Raw genomic sequence first — 24003 nt, forward strand, 5'->3', positions numbered from 1 at the left:
ATCATCTTTCCATTCGTAGTGATTATCTTCACTGTCTTGCGCCATCCACGCTCTTGATCTTCTATTGGAGTGATAAGTTCGGAGGGGTCGAAATTTTCGCTTTGGAGAACTGCTTGGATAAGTGAAGAATCATCCTCCGTGTATCTTGATTCGTTCTTTTCCCTTCCAAAGAGGAGTCCAATGACATTAAAGTCGAAACAAGGAGGTGCCTTTTCCTTATACATTGGAGCTGGGATCTCGTCTAGGAAACAACAATCCAAAAAGATTTCGAACCCAGGCTGCCTTATACCATTCACAACAAAGGGTTCAGGAAATTCATGACAAGGGTAATCCTCTCCTTCTCTTATAAATTGCCCATTTAAAGTGAGAGGATATTGATCCATGGGTATTTCCTTTTTTTGTATGCGGGCATTTCTTCGTGCTTTTGATTTTTCCTGGGCCCGTTTAAGGTCTTCGCGAGTTGGTTCAAAACCAAGTCCGAAAGTATCCAATTTAGGGAGGCCAGGTAAGCCCATGTGTTTAGCTACTCCTTTCTTCTTTCCTAGAGTCATTCCAGGAAAGTGTCCTTGTTTTCTTAGGATAGCATTCGTTATCATGTTTGAGTGGAGGTCATAATGGAGAGGGGTCCTTTCATCTTCCTCTATTAAGGAGACCTCTTCGCTAAAGCCCCACAAATCTTCATTGTTTTCATCGTGTTCCACATTAATTAGTGGATTTTCTACTGTTTTAATCCTCATAGATGAAGCATCAATGGTTATTGGAATGCCTCCAACTATAGCCTTTACTTGTTGATGAAGAGACGAAGGAACGACCTTTAAATCATGAAGCCAAGGGCGTCCCAATAGCAAGTTCAAAGATGCCTTGATATTTACTACTTGAAATGTAGTAGCATGCTCAATTGCGCCCGCCGTTATATTCATGGTAATCGTCCCTAATGCTTGACGACGCGAATTATCATAAGCTCTTATTCCTTGGGTTGAGGGGGATAAATCCTCATCTCTTATTCCCAACATTGTTGCGGTTCTAAGTGGGCACACATTAATTGCTGAACCGTTATCCACAAGAGTCATAGGGACATTCATTCTTTTGCATATGACTGTGAGGTTTAGAGCTTTATTGTGTTTGTCACCTTCCGGTGGTAGATCTTTATCCGAAAAAGTGACCAAATTAATTGGACTTGGGAGATCGCTCGTGAGGAAGTTTGCAAGTCCCTCAGGAGTGGTGTCCGAATCTATGCCTACTTTAGCCAGTGCATCCATGACTGCAACTCTATGTTCTCGAGATGTGGCTAAGAGTTTCCATACATTCATTTCTACTTTAGTATTTTTTAACTGTTTGACAACATTGTTGTCTTCTATAATAGGCACGGGAATTTGCTGAATAGAAGGTATGGGTTGTGTTGAAATGGGAGGTTGTATCCTCCCGGACCTAGTGAGGACATCTATGGGTGAGTCCTCCTCGTCCCAAATGTCACTTACTGGGTATATTGTTGATAAAGGAGTTTCTTCAATGTCTTTAAGGTAAACATCCTCATCGTCACTGTCCCATACTCCATTAATCATGGCATCTTGTGGAAGTTGAACTAATTTCTTCTCATCAATCAAACGTTGAACCAAGTCCTTAAACTTGAAGCATTGCTCTATTGTATGTCCTCCTGATTGATGATATGCACAATAATATTTGTCTGTTCTTTTCAGCGATTCAAATGGTCTTGGTTCGAGAGGTTGAATTTTTCCATTCTCGAAGAGCATCTTGAATATATTTGTGTATGATGTCCTAATTGGAGTATATTTCCTATTATTCTTTTTGGGAGTGTCAATTACTTGGAGAGAAAAAGGTTTCTTTTGGTTAAGTGGAGGTTTATTTTTAAGTAACTCATTTTTCTCTTTTATGGCCTCAAAGGTTTGTGAGATTAATTCTTTCAATTCCGACAGTACTAATGTCAATGCCAATACTTCTTGCTTAGTTGCAGGTTCCTGACCAGAGAATTCGAGAGCATCTTCAAAGACTTCTTCTTCAATGGTCTCGATAGGCTCTATGAGACTAGACGGATCCTCTTGGTTTTCTTCGTCGGAAATAGCCAAAGAATCTGATAGCGGTGCAGTATTGATACTTGGCTTCTTACTTGCAGGAGGTAATGGGAGCTTGTTACTATCGATCAAATCTTGAATGGCTTCCTTTAATCTCCAACAATTCTCTGTAGGATGACCCCTACCTTGGTGATATTTGCAATGTGCATTTGGGTTCCAGCTAGCCGTTCTCCTTTCGACAGGTGGGTCCCCAAATGGTCCAATAGGAGTTATAAGACCCTTTGCATGTAAGCGATCAAATGCGGTGTCATAACTCATACCAATAGGAGTATAATTCTTCCTAAATGGTTTCTTTTGTCCTTGATTATTATTCATTGTCAATACTTCATTAAGAGGAAAAGTGCTAACATTATTTGAGTGGGTAGTTTTGGACGAAGAAGGATTGTCGTTCTTCTTATTTTTCCAGCCACTACTTGAGTTGTTATTAGCAACTTTCTGTTTAGCAAGGTCATCTTCAATATTAATTCCAATATCATATACCGCTTTGAAAGTGTTTAAGTTGCTTTGGTATTTAAGGTGCTTAGAGTATTTTTCTTGGAGGTTCTTAATGAACATCCTGACGGATTCCTTTTCACTAGGCACTTTAACCATTTTTGCAGTGGTTTCCCTCCATTTATTGAAGAAGGAGGTGAAACCCTCGTTTTCTTTTTGTTTTAGCATTTCTAATTCTCTATGATCGGTTTCAACTTGTATATTGCATTTATACCTTTCAATGAAAACGCTCACAATAGATTCCCAACTAGAGGTCTTTTCTTTATCAAGTGAAAAGTACCACTGTTGACATACAGCTTCTAAGGATAATGAAAATACAGAATGAAATGCTTTTCTATCTATCCCCTTAATACTCATTACGGTTTCAAAAGCTCTTAAGTGAAAATAAGGATTATCCATAGCCTTGAACTTAGGGATGTCATTGGGATTGAACTTTTGTGGAAGAAGGTCCTTATCCACCGAGACCCCTTGGGAGCTAATCTCTTGAAATCTGAAATCGTTGGACAGTTTGCCCAAGCTTTCCTGGATTAGGTCCATTTGTTTTTGTTTTTCAAGATTACTTATTTGCAGCGATAAGTTTTGCAACATCTCAGCCAAGTTGGCTACCTGTCCCTTGACTTCATTAAGTTCTTCTTGACTAGCCATTGCCTTCTTAGCTTTCCTTTTCCTACCGATTGGTTTGTCAAAAAGTAAAACTTGAATAAAAGTGTTGTCCTTGATTAAACGCCCTTCCTTTCTTGCCCACACGCTGTGATTTAAACCATATTTGTTTTAATATTTGACTCTAATTGACTTGACTTTATGTTTAAAAGATTAAAAGAAAAAGAAAAAATGGGGCATATATTTTAAAATTGGAGGATTAATATCCGACTTACCCCCCAAAAAAAAATGACGGAAAACACGCATTCAAGACTCTCTAGACATGGTCATAATGTGACAAACATGTTATGTGTGTGCTTTATGTGTATGTGAGTGACATTCTTTGACTACTAGTGTGTGACCATGAGACTTTTAAGTGCCTAAACTCAATTAAAGACTTAAACATGGTTTGAAATATTAACAAACTGATTAATCCGATTAGTAGACTGTTAATTAGACTCGTCGTGGTGACTTAAGCAAGAAAACTGGACTGTCGCTAAAACAACAGGACTGTCGCCACCGTTTAGAGCCTGTCGCCAGACGACAAAATTGTCGCCAGGCGACAGACACTAGACTGCAGCGCCACAGTCCAAATTCCTGCGCTATTGCTGGAACATTAATCGGGACTGTTTCCAGTAATTTTACTCTAAATGGACATGCCTAAAGTCGTACTAAGTTGAATTGATTAATTTATTAGCCTTTAATTAATTCGAAATTAATTAATTAATTAATTAATTAGACAAAGTCCTTTTAGTCATTAGTCAATTTATTTAGTCTTTAAAACACAAGTCAAACAAACGGTTAACACACATATAATATATACAAACAAGGTAAACAAGTAGTTCACATAGTCACAATATGATGAGTTTGCAACCTAACCAAGGCTCTAGTTCTCCAAAGTTCGAGGATATGGGTTAAGTCAAAAAGGTCAACGGTTAAGAATCCATATGCATTGCACACAAGCCTACCGTGAGGGTTGGAGCGAATGGACAGGATTCCGCGAGTTCGTGATGAAATCGAACTCGACGCCACAGTTTGGTGGATTCACAAACATTACACGTACCCAAATCTGAACTTTGCACATGATAGTGGAATATTCCATTGGGCAGGTTAAGCAGGAACCCCCAGAGGGTTATTTCCATATGTAGAACACATAGGGGTTCAGAAAAGTGAGAAAATGACTCAATCAATAAGCAAAATCGAGCCAACAACACTAGAAATGGTCAAAGCAAGAAGACAGACCCCTGGCTCGGTATTGGAAGAACTTGGCGCTAGACTACAGGGACTGTCGCCGCAAAAAAGCTCCTGTCGCCAGGCGACAGAAACTTTTTACGGGCGACAAGCCCTGTTTTCTAGACGCTAGTTCCTACATGCCTTGGCAAGTTTCTGTGTTCTTCGAATTTTCCAGATTTCGCATCATCTTTTCGATTCTAGTCATGAAAGATATTTCTCAAATTTCCTACGTGTAAAATTCCTATGGATTGACTCATGGGGTGCTCCCATGAGGACCTTTTAATGCATATGACAATAATGTTAATCAAATCACGCACATGAAATACTTAGAATTTTTCGAGTCTCATCCGCTCATTCTAAATAATTGCCAAAATTAAATAAATTTCAGGAATATAAATAGAAATCCTCCCCAGTGGAGTCGCCAAAAAACTGTAGGGAATATTTCAAGCATTATGATAACCCCAAACTTGAACCCCACTGTGATCATACACTAAAGTACGGTGGCGTTCCAAAGGGAAAGACAAAGAGCAAAAAGAGTCGCCAACAAGTTTTAGGAACTTGTAAACCCAAAAGACAATCCAAAAGGACCATCAACTACTCCATAAGGTCTTGAACCAAACAGGGTCCGGGGATGAGGGTACGAATCCAATCTACAAAAGAAAGGACCCGCCCTATAAAATAGGCCTCTACTTTGTTCTGCTCGTATTCATGTGCGCTTTTCGAATAACATACAAACATTACATTAATCCTACCCTGTTTATCTATGTTGGTTGAATATTAATGCACAAATAATACTATTATTGGAGATCACTTGAGTTAAAATCACATTAGCCTAAACCAAATTAATAATTATCTTATTAAGCGTGATTTCAAGTACAAATTCCCTTTAGCAAGCATAAAAGGTGTGATCAAGCAACAATAATAAAATATATCAAGCAACATAATAATAAGCAATAATAATCATAATAACAATAACGGTGATAATAGCATGATAAGGCATGATAAAGCTTGATAATAATAGCAAGATCCTAGGCATGATACTAACAAGATTAATAACCAACCCTAACATGTCACTAAGCAATAAAGATCAAAGCTTTAAACCTAACATGGTACTAACATGATATTAGAAAGATTAAAAACATGATACTAGAAAGCATTAAAAACATCCTAACATGATACTAGGAATTATAAAACAATAATAAGCATGCAATCTACATCGTGAAAGAAATAGGGAGTAAGCTAATCTACTTACTTCGAAGCCTCGTACCTCTTTCTAATAACAAAATACACAAGTTAGTAAACTTCAATGAAAATAATAAAGAACAATTAAAGAATTAAATTGAAATCAAATTAAACAAAGTTTTGACTAGTTTTGGACCAAACCCTCAGAAATTATCAAACCTTTCACGTCTAGGGCGAAGGCAACTTCGAACTTGGCTAGATGACTCTAAGTCTAATGAATGCGGAATATTGTATTTGAAAAATGCTAGTTTAGAAAAAGAGAGAAAGAAAGCATATATTGCTCAAGAGAGAAAAGAGAGAACTAAGGAAGAGTTAATGAGAATTGATGATTCTGAAAACAGGAATTCGGACGCTATTTATAATGAAAATAATCCGGAAAATCATAGAATTTGATAAGGAATAAAACTCCACGCTGTCGCCAGGAATTAACTCTGTCGCGACGCGACACTGTCTGTCGCGACGCGACACTGTCTGTCGCGAGGCGACAAGGTCTGTCGCGCGGCGACAGACTTGTCGTTTGGCGACAGCCTGTATTAGCGCGTTTTTCTTCACGCGAAATCCGATCTTTAATCAACTTGATCTAGGGAATCCGTACAGAAGATAAAATACGTATTTTTCAAGATAACAAAACAATATTTTATTCCAAATAAAAATCTTTTAAAGATAATTAATTATTAAATCTAACAATATTAGAATTAAGAGGGACTTTCTAGAAACTTCTAGAAAATTATAATTAATCCCAATAATTTTAGGAATAATAATTAATATTGGGCCCTCCTCTAGATCATTGGGCCGTATTAAAATAAATAACTGGGCCCAGTTTAGTATTTTGGCCATAACTTCCTCAATATTCATCGGAATTGGGCTTATAATATATCGTTGGAAAGGTCTCTTCGAGCCCCATCCATCTACACCATTATTGGACCCTTATCATGGATCAAAATAAACTGAATTGGACGTCTTCAAATAAATAAAGTCATTTTCAAAAACAGAGAGAAAAGAATTTAATTAAAACTAAACCGCAACACTTGGCTTTCGAATGACTTTCACCTAATTCGATAATAACACAACGTGCAAGGCATTCATCACTGGGTTTGGTTTTGGGGAGACACAAATGGGTGTCTACACAAGGTATACCAATGATTTGAGGCACCCCTTGTAGCCATGTCATATCATCTTCACCCTTTAAATATATAATCCTTTTTTTGATAAACCACTTTGAGCCTCGTCTAACGATAGACCTTTCATTTTTCAACCCATATCTACCTAACCTTGGGATGGGATGGTGTGTAACTTATGCAAGTTCCAAATATGAAAGCTTGAGTGATCTCAAAAGAATAAAATAAAAATAAGTAATAAATAAAAGTGTACAAAAGGGCAAGTGTTCCAATGTCTTTGATATGAAAATATCTTTGATAAGAACATGTCTCAGATTGCGTCTCTTATCGAGTGCTCGGTACCGTGCCTGAGAAACATGAATGCCAAGTGAGTGATAGACCGCATGATCGGGATTGCCCACACTTATAAAAAAAATGCGAATATGAAAAATGCAAAAGCAAAAAAAAAGAAAAGAGCAAAAAATAAAAAAAAGAAAAGAAAGCTCAAAAGTGAGAAAAAACCTCAAGCATAAAAATACAAAGATTCAAAAGCAAGGTTACACATTGGGGGCTTATTTAGGGTTTTGAGCCTTGATCCCCTTCTTCTCTAACCTTTAGCCTAACCACGTTACAACCCTTAAAAAGACCTTTTTGAGGTATACATACACTTGTGCGAGGTTCGGCTAGAGCTACGTTTGGCCTGATTCCTAACGGATACGTAGGCAACCTCATATTAAGGTGCGGCCATAATAAAAATGCATTCATTTTCACATTCACACACTTACACCATGATCATATCAAGGGATTTCCAATTCTCATCCCTATTTACTTAGAGTTAGACTTGGGGGGCTTGATCCTTACATCATTAGCCTACCTAGCCTAAGAGTCATCATTATTAGACTCTTATCAAATAATACTTTTCCACACCGTTAGCCTTTGCAACCTAACCTTAGTGTCACTTTCACACACTTCACGGATACATGACTAAATAGACTTCCAACTAGGAACCTTTTGTCATGAAATCTTAACATAACATTGAAGCAGCTTTGTCATATCACTCATCACTTATAATCATCATTGTATCAAAGTATGAAGTACTTAGCCTCCGCGCCTAAGTTACCTAAATACTTTCATAATTGAGTCAACTAAGATAGTTTAGGATGAATTAATCCTCATACCTTGAGGGATAGTATCAAATGCATATACTTGATTAAGCTCATTCAACATGCACCATCAAACACTTCGATTCTTTTTCGCGTCTTTCTTTTTCGGGAGAAAGTCGGTACCCTCCACAAAAATGACGGAAAATTTTTGCTTTTTTGCATTTTCGAGTCATGTACATTGAGTCATGTTGTGTCATATAACATCGAGTTGAGTCTAACACATGTGTCAAACGATTTGAGTTAAGTCATGTCAAATCAATGAGTTAAAAAACACTAAGCCTTAGGTCAACCCTAAGATAATAAAAGATGAGCAAAGTCCTATAGTCTGAAATATAGATGCAGGTACATTCCAGCGAGCAAGAATATTCCCGGATTTTTTTCGAAAAACCGCGAATATAGATATATGAGATTCTTCCAAGATGAGAGGAGTTTGAGCAAATATTATATGGATCAGTAAATCACAGGTGAAGAGCCTTAATTTGCAAAAGAATTGAGCAGATTTGGTTGTAAGGAAACGACCAAATTGAAAGTTCGGAACGAAACCGAGCAATGAACAGCAGAGTAGCGAAATGAGAAAGAAGAAGAAGACGGGTTTTAAAACCCCGATTCTGTCGCCAAACGATAGAATTGTCGCGAGGCGACAGACTCTGTCGCGAGGCGACAGATGCAAATGCTCGCGACAGTTATCTCTTGCCAGCGTTGGAGCGGCGACAGGATTCTGGGTCCCTCATTATTACTTTATGGACCTATTTTAGCAGTTTGGGTTCCTTGGTACGCTAGTTAGCCCCTCTAAGCAATTTGACATGATTTAGTAGTCGGCTCGATTACAATCACAATGAGTGATCGACCTGACAAAAGATCGTGTCACTTAGCTTAAAGTGCCTAAGCATTGGCTCATCGCAAGCACCAAAGTAAGGGTTCGCAACGATTTCCTAGGATGGAAGAAGATTTGAAGATTCAAGATGACGGAGCCTTCAACAGGGGGCTTTAAGATTGAAAAGAGTCTATTGCTTGGATTTGAGAAGGGCGGTTTGAGATGAAGCGACCTTCAATAACTTTCGCTATGATTGGGGAGGTTATTATTAGATTTGAGAAGAACGATTCAAGATGAAGCGGTCTTTGATAGCTTTCGCTAAGATTGAGGAAGTTATCACTTGATTTTGAGAAGATAGCACGAGATGAGCGATCTTCGACGACCTTCGCTAAGATTGTGGAGGTTGTCACCTAGATTTGAGAAGAGCGGTTCGTGATGAGGCGGTCTTCGACAGCATTCGCTAAGATTGTGGAGGTTGTCACCTAGATTTGAGAAGAGCGGTTCGTGATGAGGCGGTCTTCGACAACATTCGCTAAGATTGTGGAGGTTGTCACCTAGATTTGAGAAGAGCGGTTCGTGATGAGGCGGTCTTCGACGACATTCGCTAAGATTGTGAAAGTTGTCACCATGATTCAAGGAAAAGCTCGAGATGTAGCAGCAATGATAGACATCGTTCCCTAGGATGTGGAGAGTTGTCAAAAATCTTGGAGATGGCGAAGTAAGGTCACCTTCGACGGTCCCTCAAGGTAAAGAAGAGATTGTCTATAGCGGCGATGCACTACCGTGGCGATGTACGGCCACACCTAGAAGATGACGACATACAGTTATTTTCGACGATGTTCCCGAAATACTGTGGAGGATTGTCACCAAGGATATTAAAGACGACGACATATGGTTATCTTCAACGATGGCGTTCACGAGGCACAGTGGAGGTTGTCACAAACAACATATGAAGCAACAACAAAATGGTTACTTTTAGAGACGTGTGCTCGACGGTGCAAGATACGCGTTTCTTAACTCTTTTATCTGTTTTAGCTAATGATTAGTTTGCAGGTATCGGCGTTATAAGAATGATTTGGAATCGCAGAACGTTTTGAATCATTCTCCGTCCCTATCGATACTTTGACTTTCGTTTTCGAAACATAAGTTTCTCCAAACTCAGTCAAAGTGGGGGCTTCTGTAGACACCCATTTGTGTCTCCCCAAAACCAAACCCAGTGATGAATACCTTTCACGTCGAACCATAGTCGAATGAGGTGAAAGTGTGAAAAGTCAAGTGTTGCGGTTAGTTTTTATTAAAATCCTTCTTTCTGTTTTCGAAAACCATTTCTATTTTATGAAAACGTCCAATTCAGTTTATTTTGGTCCATGATAAGGGTCCAACAATGGTGTAGTTGGATGGGGATTTAAAATACCTTTCCAACGATATATTATAAGCCCAATTCCGATGAATAATGAGGAAGTTATGGCCAGAATACTAAACTGGGCCCAAACCGGATTTTACCTACGACCCAATGATCATGAGGAGGGTCCAAAGGTTTAATCCTATTCCTAAACTAATTAGGATTGATTAGAATCTTCTATAACTTTCTAAAATATCTTAATTATCCTTTTTTGAAAAGATAAGATCATGGAATTTGATTTAAATATAAACTTTCCTTTTTTAAAACTTTCCTAATTCTATTCGTATTCAAACATGTTCAAAGATAGTCAGATATTATTTTCGTGCCTCATATATTTTATCCAAATTTTATATGGTTGGATATATCTTGAAATTATCTTTCCAATGATATATTATAATAATAAATCCGAGCTATAACGAAAAAGATATGAAAGATATACGAAACTCTATCCAAAACTGACACCGTCCTACTATTTCGGCCATATCTTTTTATATACAAAATATTCTAATCTGAATCCAATTGCATTAGAAAGTAGACTTCAAGAGATTTCCAAATACATATTATATGACTTATTTAGACTTCTAGATCAAAAGACATGATAAAACCAAAATCCGCAAAAAACTGTCTTGTCGCGAAACGACAGGTTTGTCGCCTCGCGACAGACTCTGTCGCCTGGCGACAAGATAAATCTTTGGCGACAAGGTCGGTTTGATTAGCGACAGAGTGGAGTTTTATTCCTTATCAAATTCTATGATTTTTCGGACTGTTTCCTTATAAATAGGGTCCCAAACCTCTGTTTTTATTCATCAATTCTCTCAATCGACTCTCATCAATTCTCATTAACTCTTCCTTAATTCTCTCTTTTCTCTCTTGAGCAATATTTGCTTTCTTTCTCTCTCTCTTTCTAAACTAGCTTTTTACATACAATATTCCGCATTCACTAGACTTAGAGTCTCTTAGCCAAGTTCGGAGTTGCCTTCGCCCTAGACGTGAAAGGTTGATATTTTCTGAGGGTTTGGTCCAAAACTAGTGTAAATTTTATTTAATTTGATTTCAATTTAATTCTTTAATTGTTCTTTATTTATTTTCATTGAAGTTTACTAACTTGTGTATTTTGTTATTAGAAAGAGGTACGAGGCTTTAAAGTAAGTTGATTAGCTTACTTCCTATTTCTTTCACAATGTAGATTGCATGCTTATTATTGTGTATGATTCCTAGTATCATGTTAGGATGCTTTTAATGCTTTCTAGTATCATGTTAGGATGTTATTTAATGCTTTCTAGTATCATGTTTAGGGTGCCTTTACTCTTTTCTAATATCATGTTAGCATGTTAGTGCCATGTTAGGTTTAAAGCTTTGATCTTTATTGTTTAGTGACATGCTAGGAGTTGTTATTAATCTTGTTAGTGTCATGCCTAGGATCTTGCTATTATTTTCAAGCTTTATTATGCCTTATCATGCTATTATCATCATTGTTATTGTTTATTATTATGTTGCTTGATTTATATTATTGTTATTGCTTGGTTACACCTTTTATGCAAGTTTAAAGGGAATTTGTACTTGAAATCACGCTTAATAAGATAATTATTAATTTGGTTTAGGCTAATGTGATTTTAAATCAAGTGATCGCCAATAATAGTATTATTTGTGCATTAATATTCAACCAACATAGATAAACAGGGTAGGATTAACATAATGTTTGTATGTTATTCGAAAAGCGCACATGAATACGAGCAGAACAAAGTAGAGGCCTATTTTATAGGGCGGGTCCTTTCTTTTGTAGATTGGATTCGTACCCTCATCCCCGGACCCTGTTTGGTTCAAGACCTTATGGATTAGTTGATGGTCCTTTTGGATTGTCTTTTGGGTTTACAAGTTCCTAAAACTTGTTGGCGACTCTTTTTGCTCTTTGTCTTTCCCTTTGGAACGCCACCGTACTTTAGTGTATGATCACAGTGGGGTTCAAGTTTGGGGTTATCATAATGCTTGAAATATTCCCTACACTAATACTAAATAACAATTGCTGATATCATCTTTTTTCCAAATGGTACATATTTCACAAGAGGCTGACCCGATTGATCAGCCTGATTAACCAATTCTTGTTAATCAGCTGCTTCTGTGGGCCCTCTTGAGCAAATGTAATATTTTTTATTGAATTGTACCGCTGCTGACATGGAATATGTTCACGACCTTGTTTGCGCCGTTAAGAAGGACGTTGATAACGTCGTTCAATCCTGAACTAACGTCCTTCCCCCATACTTCAGAAGGATAAAAATTGAAAATATTATTATAGATCTGCTTCATCTTCTCTTCTGAAAAATGGAAAAAATCTGCTTCTTCTACCTCCTGCGACCTTCAACTAAATTCGGAAGCAACGAATGAGCTTAAAATCTAGAGTAGATATGGTAGATCGGTCAGGTAGCTCAAATTCTATCGACATTCCATTGCCTAGCTTTGTAAGTTAATTTCTTGCTCTTCTCCTTTAATCGTACTTTTTTTGTGATAAATTTTAGTGCTGTGTGAACTTATTTATATTAGCTGTACCTGGTTTGTAACCGTGCTAATGGGAGCTGCAATTGCTCTAATATAATAAAGTGGTGTCGATTTCACATACAGTTAGCGTGTTTGGGTCTTATTGTAATTTGGGATTGGGTTAGAGATTGGGACAATTTTCCCGATTTTGTTAAGTTGAATTGTTTGTTATCCTTTTACTTATGAGCTCACTATATGTGTTGAATGATAATATAGTATAAATTTCTTTTACTTATGAGCTGAATATTGTATAAATTGTTACTTATGGTCAAACTGTTGTTTGTGAAATGTCTTATTAAAGTTGTCATATATTTGAATTGCTTTTAATACAAATGTCAATACAGAGATAAGTTATGGAAAACAATGATCTTCAACTTAGTTCATTCGAGGAACAGGGGCATGATATCCAGTCTGGTCCACTATCGAATTGTTTTGTTCTTACCATTGTGTTTGGAGAAGGTCCTTCGCAAGAATGTGCCCCTAGTGGTTTGGTGTCTCCAATGAAGACTATTGAGACAGTTGAAACCATTGTCTCAACTAACAAATTTTCTGTATATGCTTTGGTTGAAACTCTTAGAGTAGGCATGGTATTTAAATCTTGGCAGGATGTTGAATGATATTATAAACAGTATGCTGAGCAAAAAGGGTTTGGTGTCACTAGGGCTCAAGGATATAGTTCAAAGAAGGATAAGGTGAGGAGGGGTATAACTTGGAAATGTGAATGTTGGGGTCATCCAGACATGAGGGCTATGAGGGAGGCAAAGAAAAGGGCTAAATCTATGGATGTGGGTAGGACTAGTGCTGATGTAGATGGAGTTGTCTTGGACGATGAGCTTGCGCGTGGGAATAGAACCTCCAAAAAATGTCTATATGAAGCAAAAATTTATGCTAGTGTGAATGAGGATGGTCTTTGGGTTTTGAGAAAGGTCATTGTCAATCATACCCACCTTGTATCTCCTAGCAAGTCCAAGTTAGTAAAAGAATACCGTATGAAGAAATACACTACAAATGTGAGAAGGAATCTAATTAATTACTTTGATGAGGGTGTCTCTGTACCACAGATATATACATGGGTGTTTAGGGTTGGGTAAGGATTGTGAGAACTGCCCAACGGTCAATGATTTACAACATGAAGTTTACAAGGAGAGGAAGGCGCGGCTGAATATGGCTGGTGGTGACTGTGCTGCTATGATGGAATATTTTGAGAGAATGCAGGCTGATAATTCCAATTTTTACCACTCTCACCGTATAGATGGTGAGGGAAGGATGAAAGATGTAATGTGGGTGGATGCTCGTAGTAGGGCATCATTTGAGTATTTCGGAGATGTGGTGTGTATGGATGCAACTTACTTGACCAATGAGTATGAGATTCCTTTCATAAATGTTGTTGGAGTGAATCATCACGGACAATCTATTTTGTTGGGATGTGCATTGGTATCGCATGAAGACACGGACACTTATTCTTGGATAATTCGACAATGGTTGTCTTGCATGAGTAATAAGCCGCCCAATACAATCCTAACCGACCAAGCTGCAACCATAAGAAAGGCATTGGTGCTGGAAATGCCAACTGCTCGTCACCGTTGGTGCATTTGGCACATAATGCGGAAAATCCCCGAGAAGTTAAGCAAATGTGATGGGTAAGTCATAGAATTATTTCTTAATATGCACATGGCAAAAGACCTAGGCACTTTTATGTTCTGCTGGTTTTGCAATGATTTCTAATAACCTTCATTAACAGCATGCCCAATTGATCATATACATATTCCTGCATTTATTTTACTTTATAGGAGCAGAATACAAAAGTTTCATTCACTACTAGGTTATGATTATTTTGAACTAACACTTGCATTGTTGCATATTTTTTTGATGGGCAATAGTTTCTGAAAGTACCATGTGGTATAATGTTATGTATTCTTATCTTTGTTGCAGTTTGATTCTTCTGGTGTATGACATGTAACACATGCTGTTTTGTTAGAGTGTTAATGTCATTGATGAGAACTTAATCTATATTTTCTTGAGTCTTTGTCTTATTTGCAGTTTCAGTTTGTCTGTATATCCTATGTTATTGTGTTAAGTGTGCCATATGTCCAAAATCAGATATGCTGATTGTTTGTTTTTCCAATTTGTTGTTTTTTTGTATTATACCCTGGTTTTTGAAATATGTAGGTTATTGGATTTCAAAAGCTCTTTGAAGGCTACTGTATATGAAAGTTTCACTCCGGAGGAATTTGAAAGCAGATGGAACTCATTAATTACAACTTATGAACTCGAGGACAATCCGTGGTTAACAGATCTTTATGAAGAGAGGCACATGTGGGTTCCTGCCTTCATGAAGGAGCACTTCTGGGCGGGGATGAAAACAACACAGCGCGTCGAAAGCATAAACAACTTCTTTGATGGCTTTGTAAGCTGGAGTACAATGTTGTTCGAGTTTCCTATGAAGTACACTAAAGCAATGACGAAGAGGGTGAAGGATGAAACAAATGCAGATGCCAGGTGTTCCAAGTATATTCGGCGCCTTGTCAGTGGTTTCAAGGTGGAGAAATTGTTCCAGAAAATATATACAGACGCAAAATTCCAAGAAGTACAAAAAAAGTGTGCCCGTATGATGTATGTGTACCCCAGGGAGAAGAGGCAAGCTGAAGAAAATGTTATTGAGTACACAAAGGAGGACCAGGTTTGGATAATCCCTGAAGGATCAAAGACAGAAAAACTGACTGACAGGCGCAGGTTATACTGTGTAACTTACAATTATTTGACTAAGGACGTGACATGTGATTGCCGGAAATTTGAAACATTTGGTATTTTGTGCAAGCATACCATTGCCGTTCTTGACCTGAACTTGGTGTATGAGATTCCACAAAAGTACATCCTAGATATGTGGAGAAAAGACATTGTGAGAAAGCACACAAGAGTCAAAGTCCCTTACTATGACCCTTCTGAGACGTTGCATGTTCAGAAATTCAACCGTATGATGAGTACATTTGGGTGTATTTGTGACAAAGCATCCACTGCCAATGAGGACACAGTTGAGGTCGTATTACAGAGGCTAAGTCAGCTTGCAGAGGAAGTTAGAAAGAAGAAGGCTTCTTTTCAGGAGAAGCAGGTTCATCCTCCAATGCCCAAAGCATCCATCCCTCCATCAGAGATCGGTTCAACTAAGATATGTACTAACTCCCGAGAAGGCCATAATGTTACACCGGTTTCTGTTACCAAACCCAAGTCCAAGCAGACAAATGTTGCTATGAAGGATCCTAAGAGCCGTAAAAAACCACGTGGACGACCAAAGGCAACCAGGTACAAATCTTTGGTGGAAACCGGCTACAACACACAAAAGGGGAATCAGATGAATGTTGTTCAACCCAAAAAACCCGTTAGTTGATTCTATCCTTTTATTAGCTTTTTGATTGATATTGCTTTGGCTACGCTTTGTTGTGTCTCTAAACTCATACCTAATCTATCCATAGGCAAAGCGCAAATTGATTTTGATTTGGGCACAAAAATCCTCGATGACAAAGCGCAAATTGATTTTGATTTGGGCACAAAAATGCTTGAGGTCCTATTTACTCATGGAAAGATGCTTGAGAACCAAACCAAATTTAATCACAACATCAACAATCAAAGTTAGCTAGCTGCTGCTCGCATGGTGCGCACGCGGCTGCTAGCAATGATGCACTAGCACGCACCAGCCAGCCATGCAAGGCTCTACTTGGTGTGTGTGCTAGCCACCTATGCTAGGACATTTTTGCCCCTAGCACTCGGATGCTCGGGGCACTCCGATGCTAGGGGTATTTTGGGACTATGGTCGATTTTTTATTATTTTGCGCGTCTCGGCACTTACTATTTTTTACTCGACTTCCGACGCTCTGATTCAACGCTCCAAGCTCAAATTACTGACGTCTTAATATTTAACACTCGGGCGACGAATATATTTCTTCCGAATTAATTCGTTGAGTCGGTTCGTATATTTGCTTGGGTGTGACCTGAAGGGTTCGGTCAAAGTTAAGCTGTAATATTAATTATACATTAATAATATTGATTGGAAGCGGCCTCCACCCAGGCGTTCCGATCACTTAACCTTACTGAATATATTAGCTTTCTATTAATTCTGAACCCACTATCACAATAATACACTTGTCCGAAGGACACCATTCCTTTCAATCTCCCACTTATCCTTCTGGACAAGTGAGCATTTAGTGTAAAGCCCCTTTCCTATGTCTCTTCATGAACTACAAGGTAAGATTATTCGTCATCCCTGTTACGTCCAAAAGTGTTTCTCGAAATTCGAGGTTGACAGTCAATAAGAAGATGATTTCTAAAATCCATCTAAGCAAGGCCATGCATTTTCACAGTCTCGCTCTTCGAGAGGCCTTGTAAACAACAAGACATTTTCCCCATTGTTAATAGGGGGACATTCCCTGTCTTGTAATGTACCTTTTCTTAGTAAGAGAACTTAGCTGCCGATAGTCGTCGTTGTTGTGATCCCCATTTACGGCAGATGTTTGAGCAACATCAAAGCAAACTGATTACTCAAACAAGAGACCTCACATTACTCATGGTCGAGGAAAAGATTTTCAATAGCTATAATGAGAAAAATACTTATGAGGATTTTGAATTTCTTAAAGTATTCTCATAGGTCGATCCAGTATGGTTCTAAACCTATACCTGTGTAAATGATTTATATCCACATAACACAAGAAACAGTGCTATAAATCATACTACACACTAATCCCTATTAGTCATTAATCGTCCATAAAATAAATGACCTTGATTAGGGATAATTCTCGATTACAATATTCAGTGTTAACTTAATAGTTGTTTCTTTATCCAAGACATTGTCTTGATACCTGTAGGCGTCGTTCGAAGTGCGCCTACGTTAAAGCATGGTGTGAATATGCTTGGCACTCATAGGAAGTGGGAATTGACATATACGATTAGGGACACGATTAGGGACAAGGAAAGTAGGGAGCCGCCAAAAAGTTTTTAAGGAACTTGTAAACCGTTCACGGATCATAAAAGGCAACCACGAAAAAGGGACAACGAAAGGCAACAACGATTGACCCTTGAAGGTTACACCCTATTCATAATCCATGAGATTACTAACTCCATATGGTTCGGAACCACGAAAGGAGGATCGGGGATGATGGTACGAAGTGAGTCATGGAGTCACATTCGCCCGTATTGGCCTCTACTTGATTCTTATATTGAAAAGTATTCCTGTGATCTCAAAGGCATACAAACAAATATTCAATTCGCTCCAAACTATTATTATGCTAAATTGGTTGAATATTAATGCAACACATAATTCTAGCTATTAGTGATCATTTCGATTTAATAACAAGATTAAAAAGGAACCTAAACCGGTTGTCCAAATTATCTTATTAGTCGTGATTTTCAATTACATATTCCCTTTAAACATGCAATATGGTGATCATAAATAATAATAGAACAAACATTAATATTGGAAGCAATATAGCAATAAATCCAACAATATAAAATCGTTAGAAAAATAATAGAAATAAAAGGAACATGATTCCTTACTTTGATTTTGTTTGCTTCCTACTATAAAAACAATAAACGTGTTAGTAACTTCAAGGAAAATAATTAAACAATAATTAAATTGGAATTAGATTTAATTAAATGAGAATTTATTTGGGGCCAAACCCTCAAACAGTTCTACCTTTCACACCGTGGCATAAGGACAGAACTCCGGGTAAAGTATGGACTCCATGGAGAGCTTAAGGAAGGTATTTTGAAAGTGAGAAGGGTAGGCTAGTGTTTAGGCTAGAGCATAGAAAAGAAAATGAGAGAATTATTTGATGCCCCGTACATCAGAAATGAGGGGTTATTTATAGGAAAAATGTGCTGAGGGAACACACGAAACCTAAAATGATAGAAACCCTAAAACAGTATCCCGTGACACGGCAAAGTGTACCGTGACACGGTAGACTCTACCGTCAGACGGGAGAATATCCCGTGACACGGTACTCTTTTGAGTGACGCGGGAGACTTTTAAACAAACGGGGGAAGAAAACGCGTTAGGGTTTATGCGGAAGGGACACAACCTGTACCGTGTCACATCAGGTCTCCCGTGACACGGGATTCATTGCCGTCAAACGGGAAAGATTCCCGTGGCACGGGATTCCTTGCCGTGACACGGGACAATTTTGTCCTTTTTTCCGTCTAAATTCATTTTAAACCCTAATTTCATTCAGCGTTTTAGGTGCCGATTGATAATTTCGGGCCATTTTTCTGATTTATTAAAATCGGGCTAAAATAAGAAATAATTAAAAAGAGATAAATAAAAGGTTTGGGCCAAAATAAATAACAGCACAATAAAAACGGTTTTGGGCTAAAATTAAAACTATGCTTTTACCAAACATCAAGACTGACCCACGGGCTGTTCAGAAATACGAATTTAATATGATTTTTAAGCACTCTCGGGATTTAATACTAAACCCGACCAATAGTGGCGGTGAAAGGTTGTTCATCATCGGGTTTGGTTTTGGGGAGACATTTTTAGGTGTCTACAGAAGCCCCCACTTTGACTGAGTTTGTAGAAACATAAGTTTCGAAAACGATAGTCAAAGTATTCAATAGGGACGGAGAATGATTTAAGACGTTATGTGATCCTAAATCACTCTGTATACGCCGATACCTGCAGAAAAACATTAGTTCTACAGATAAAAGTGTAAAGGGGTAGAATGCGTATCTGACACCAGTGTATTGGTGACAAATGATGCTTGGTATCTTCCTATGCTTGAAGGAATCTACCGGGTGATATTTCGCTGAAATGCTTTCCATGCCTGAGGAACCGACTGATGAATTTGGTAGCTTTCTATGCTTGAAGAAATCTACCGGATAACATTTTCCATGCTTGAGGAAAATCGACAGATGATTTTGGCGGTTTTCTATGCTTGAAGAAATCCACCGATAATGCTTTCCATGCTTGAGGAAAACCGACAGATGAATACTTTCCATGCTTGAGGAAAGTCGATGAATGAATACTTTCCATGCTTGAGGAAAGTCGATGAGTGAATACTTTCCATGCTTGAGGAAAGTCGATGTGATGAATGAAAATAATCGTTGACTTCTTCGTGTTGAGAGGTGGCAACGACCGACAATTTTCCATGCTTGAGGAAAAATTTGCCTATTACAAGTCTCTGTGTATCGAGAACCTTGTGCCGGAATGATAGTGGTTCGATTGTCCCCGAACGTGGGCCGTAGATGATTTACCTTCAAGCCGACTTTTCGGCCGTATTAGGTGTTAGAAATATTGAAAAATAAACTTTAATGCTTGATAGGGGTAAAATAGTAATTTTGGTCCCCTTAAAATATCAGTTAGAACCTTCGGCGCTTTTTCCGTGAGAAAATAACTGTCCAAAAACCTCGGAAAAATTGTTCAAACTGGTCAAAAACGCCGGGAATATTCGCTGATGGCTTTGAAAAGTGTGCACTACAGACGCCTGGACTCCGTGCCACGTGGATAAATCCCGCGACACGGTGCACCTTTGCCGTCTGACGGGATTAATTCTTGTGTCGCGGGATTTTCTTTGTTTTAAAATATCCCACGCGGGATTTTGGCTGTTGCAGAATTGGTCAAATGGCTCGGATTTTTGTGCTTTTGACCGTCAGAAATAACGCGCCACGTCAGAAGGTTACCGTTACAAGGTAACGGCCCCCGTGGCACGGTGAACGGGGCCATAACGACTATATTTTTTTTTTGCTTTTAATTCAAGCTCATGTTTCGCCATTTTTATTTTTTCTGCAGCTCATACTTCTCGATTTTTCATTTTCGTCCTCACAAAAATCTCGGGCCTCGGTTTGTTTCACCGGCTCCCGTTTAGCTCCACCGTGACACGGGTTTCGAAACCGTGACGCGGCGGTTTTCATCTTGTTCTGTTGCTGCTGCTGCTGTGTGAGTTCGTTTCCACTGCCTGCACTCTGCTACTACTGCCGAAGCTTTCACCGTCACCCCTCCAGGTTCACCATCACCTCCCAGAACTCCCGTGACACAGTTTGCAGCCACCGTGTCGCGGTGCTTCAGCCCGGAGCCGCGGTGAAGAGCCGTGTCTGCTGCAATCTTCACGAGCTTTTGGAGCTCAAATCTCCATCAATTTTGCTCTAATTTTTGCTACTTTTCCCATTTTTGATTCTCCACAAGGATCTATGTAAGTTTACTTTCATTTTTGTCTCAAATTTGCTTCAAATGAATGATTTCATGTGAAACCCCTTAAAAATCAATTTGGGGATTTTTGATTGTGAGTTTTTATGTTCAAATTTTTGCCATGAATTTACTTGTATGTGTATGTGTATGCTTTGTGAGAAATTGGAGACAAAAATTGCATGATTTGGTGGAGAATTGAACAAAACACCATTTTTGAGTACTACTTCTTGTGAAATAACGTCGTTGTTTGCTCATGTTATTTCTTTATACTTGAAATGGTGAAATATTGGTTGTAGATCTTGTAGAATATGCCATGATGTGTCGATCCATTGTTTTTGTGCAATTTCGAAGTATATTTTTTGTGTATGTACTATATTGTCATGGAGAACATAGTATCATGCGGCTAGGAGAACTGTAGTATTAGTTTGTCATGAAAAAACTTAATACTAGGAATAATTCTATTACTTTGCTAATTTTTAGCCTTGAGATAAAAATTTAGCGTATAACAGAAAATGCAACCGGAGATAATAAATAACTAAATAACTTAGGAAATCATGCTAAGCCTTTAGATTTTTATTTTTGAAATAGCATGCCTAGACGGCGGGATTACGATCTTTCCACACGTGGCCGGCGTCAGGCTTTTCGGGAGGACACTCCCACAGTTCCTGAGGGTGCGGAGGACGACGCCCTAGATACCGAGCCGCGCGCTTCTTCGAGTAGGGGGAGATGGGTTCCACCTCTCTGGACACTCGATTAGTTGGTTTTCTGTCGTGAGAACCACGTTTCTCACCGTCCACTTGCCGGCATAGTCGATGGCACGCTTCGCCATCATGGATCTGGAGCTGGAGATTTGATTCCTCGTCTGCATGAGATTATCACGGGGGATCCTGTTACGAATGCCTTGTGGATATCTGCTGGTTTAGTGGACTTCTATTCTGCGGTCGTAGGGTTTCGCAGCCCCCGGGGTTGCGGCCCGACAGTTGTTCGTGCATTGTTGGAGTATTTCTGGGATACTACCAACACTTTTCATTTTTCTTGGGGGGAAATGACAGTGACCCCTTTGGATTTCAGTATGATCACCGGTCTGCGCTTCACCGATCAGGCGGTACGACAGCTTCCTGACCTTAGTTGGGGGGCAGCTGAGGTAGCGGATCTGTTAGGTCCGGTCGTTCAGTATATCAGGACTCGACCGGTATCTCGAGGTGGTCCGAGGAGCGGGCGATCGGAGCTGGCCTCCGTTCTGGCCTAGGGTTTCGACATGGAGGAGACGTCTCCTGAGCAGCGAGTGCGAATTTTCATTCTGATTCTGATTTCTATGACTCTTTCTCCTGATATGAGTTCACGCGCGCTCGTCTGCTATCTTCCTTCTTTAGTTAGGATCAATGAGATAGGATCTCTTAACTGGGCTGGCATTGGATATGCGGATCTTCTCCTGTCGTTGCGTCATGGCTCCGGGCAGCTGAATGACCAGTCCCCGGTGACTGTTTACGGCTTATGGAGAGTCGTGGAGGTAATGATCTTTCCTTTCCTTGTTTTGTTCGAATCTGTTTGATTCATGTGCTCAGATATTACCTTTTTATTGCAGCTTTGGTTCTATGAGTAATTCCCAGGGTTGGCCCCTCGTCGACGTTGTGGAGCGGTTCACGACTTCCCTGTTGGAGATAGCTGGCGTGACCGAGGCGAGTCACGAGTGGAGTTCTTACGCCGAGGCACTTCTTCTGTCGGTGTAAGAGTTAATTTTTGCAGCCTACCATTCTTTATCTTGACGTCATTTTCAGCATCTCATCGCGACTTTTTATGGTTTTCAGGTGGCTATTGACGTCCAGTATCGGCCTTGGGCTAGGATGACTGACCTTCCTGAGGCTCTGCTGCTTTCAGCACGCCGTACTATTTTTGTTGGTACTGGCCGCTTTATTTGGTATCTTGGAGAGCGTGTCGTTCGCCAGCACAGTGATGATCGCTTCGTGGTGCCTTTGCCTCCACCAGAGTCGATGTTGGACTCACGTCTGCTCAGGGACTTGATAAACAAAGGAGAACAGTTCACTTTCCCTTGGCAGGGTCTCGTACACATGGGGGGTGATTACTCGCGGGACGTGCTTCCCCTTTTGGCTTCTCCACCCCGTCTTCCCGAGGTATGGTTTTCTTTTGAGAATTCTATCACTAGTCTCTGTTTAAATCGTCGAATAACCTAATTATTCGATCGTATTTTCAGACGACTGTTCGCCCTGTGGGGAGGATTGAAATATCACCTCAGTCTGTCCGTTACCCGGGGCCTATTGGTATTACTGAGGACCACATTGCTGATGCTCCAGAGGGTTACAGACAGGCGCAGGAGTCTTTGCCTGATGTGTTTGAGCCGGTAAGCTTTTGATATATTGTTCATCCTTTTTTAAGACCTCTTGTTACTGATTTTCCTTTGCTTTGTTCTCAGCCTAACCACCCGGAGATGATGGGATTCATGAAGCTGGTTGACGCCTTGAAGTATTGCATCATCAAGCTTCGGCGTGGCGCGAGTTGTCGAGGCGGTTCTAGTGACGTCCTTGAGGTATATTCACCTTTCTATTTTTGCCATTTGTTTTATCTTGCATCATTGACATCTTTGATTACATGTTTTTTCAGGAGCGACGGAGGTCCCGATCGCGTTCGAGGCACAAAGACTCGGATGAGGGGGAGCCTAGTCGTGGCAGACGATCTTCACAGGTTCGTCGGCATTCTCAGTCTCAGCGAGAGACGCCGCTTTCTCAGCCGTCTCGTGAGGCTCAGTGGCAGCAGCCTTAGCCTTCCCAGCCGTTTCACCATTTTCAGGGTCAGTGGCAGCAACATTCATTTTCACAGCCTTCACAGCCTGAGTTCACTCCAGTCATCACTCCTGTGGATCGGGGCTTATATTCAGCTCCGTTATCAGGGGGGAAACCTTCACCTATGCCTGGCTTGTTTTCAGTTCCACTGTCTGGGACGATGCCTTCACCGACGCTTCCTACTTCATGGAGTCAGTCTTCGCCGTTTATCAGTTGAACGGGCCCTGCTCTGACCATGTCTTCTACTGGAGTTGTTGGGACTAGTAGGGACACTACTCCTCGTACTCGGATGATGGAGGGACTCTTTGGTTCTCAGCCCCCGTATACTCAG

The 24003-nt window shown here is 39.6% G+C and overlaps 1 protein-coding gene across 1 annotated transcript; it reads left to right on the forward strand.

The window, feature by feature from the left end:
• Window positions 1–13057: 13057 nt before the first annotated feature.
• Window positions 13058–22604, forward strand: LOC145616970 (protein FAR1-RELATED SEQUENCE 6-like). Its single transcript, XM_081671681.1, has 7 exons — window positions 13058–13291; window positions 13334–13674; window positions 13766–14344; window positions 14637–14660; window positions 14745–14768; window positions 14874–16004; window positions 22460–22604. Exons 1-7 carry the CDS (start codon window positions 13058–13060, stop codon window positions 22602–22604), a joined length of 2478 nt encoding a protein of 825 aa, XP_081527807.1.
• Window positions 22605–24003: the final 1399 nt, after the last annotated feature.

Source organism: Chenopodium album, chromosome 26, assembly GCF_948465745.1.
Source record: "Chenopodium album chromosome 26, dcCheAlbu1.1, whole genome shotgun sequence".
Classification (NCBI taxonomy): domain Eukaryota; kingdom Viridiplantae; phylum Streptophyta; class Magnoliopsida; order Caryophyllales; family Amaranthaceae; genus Chenopodium; species Chenopodium album.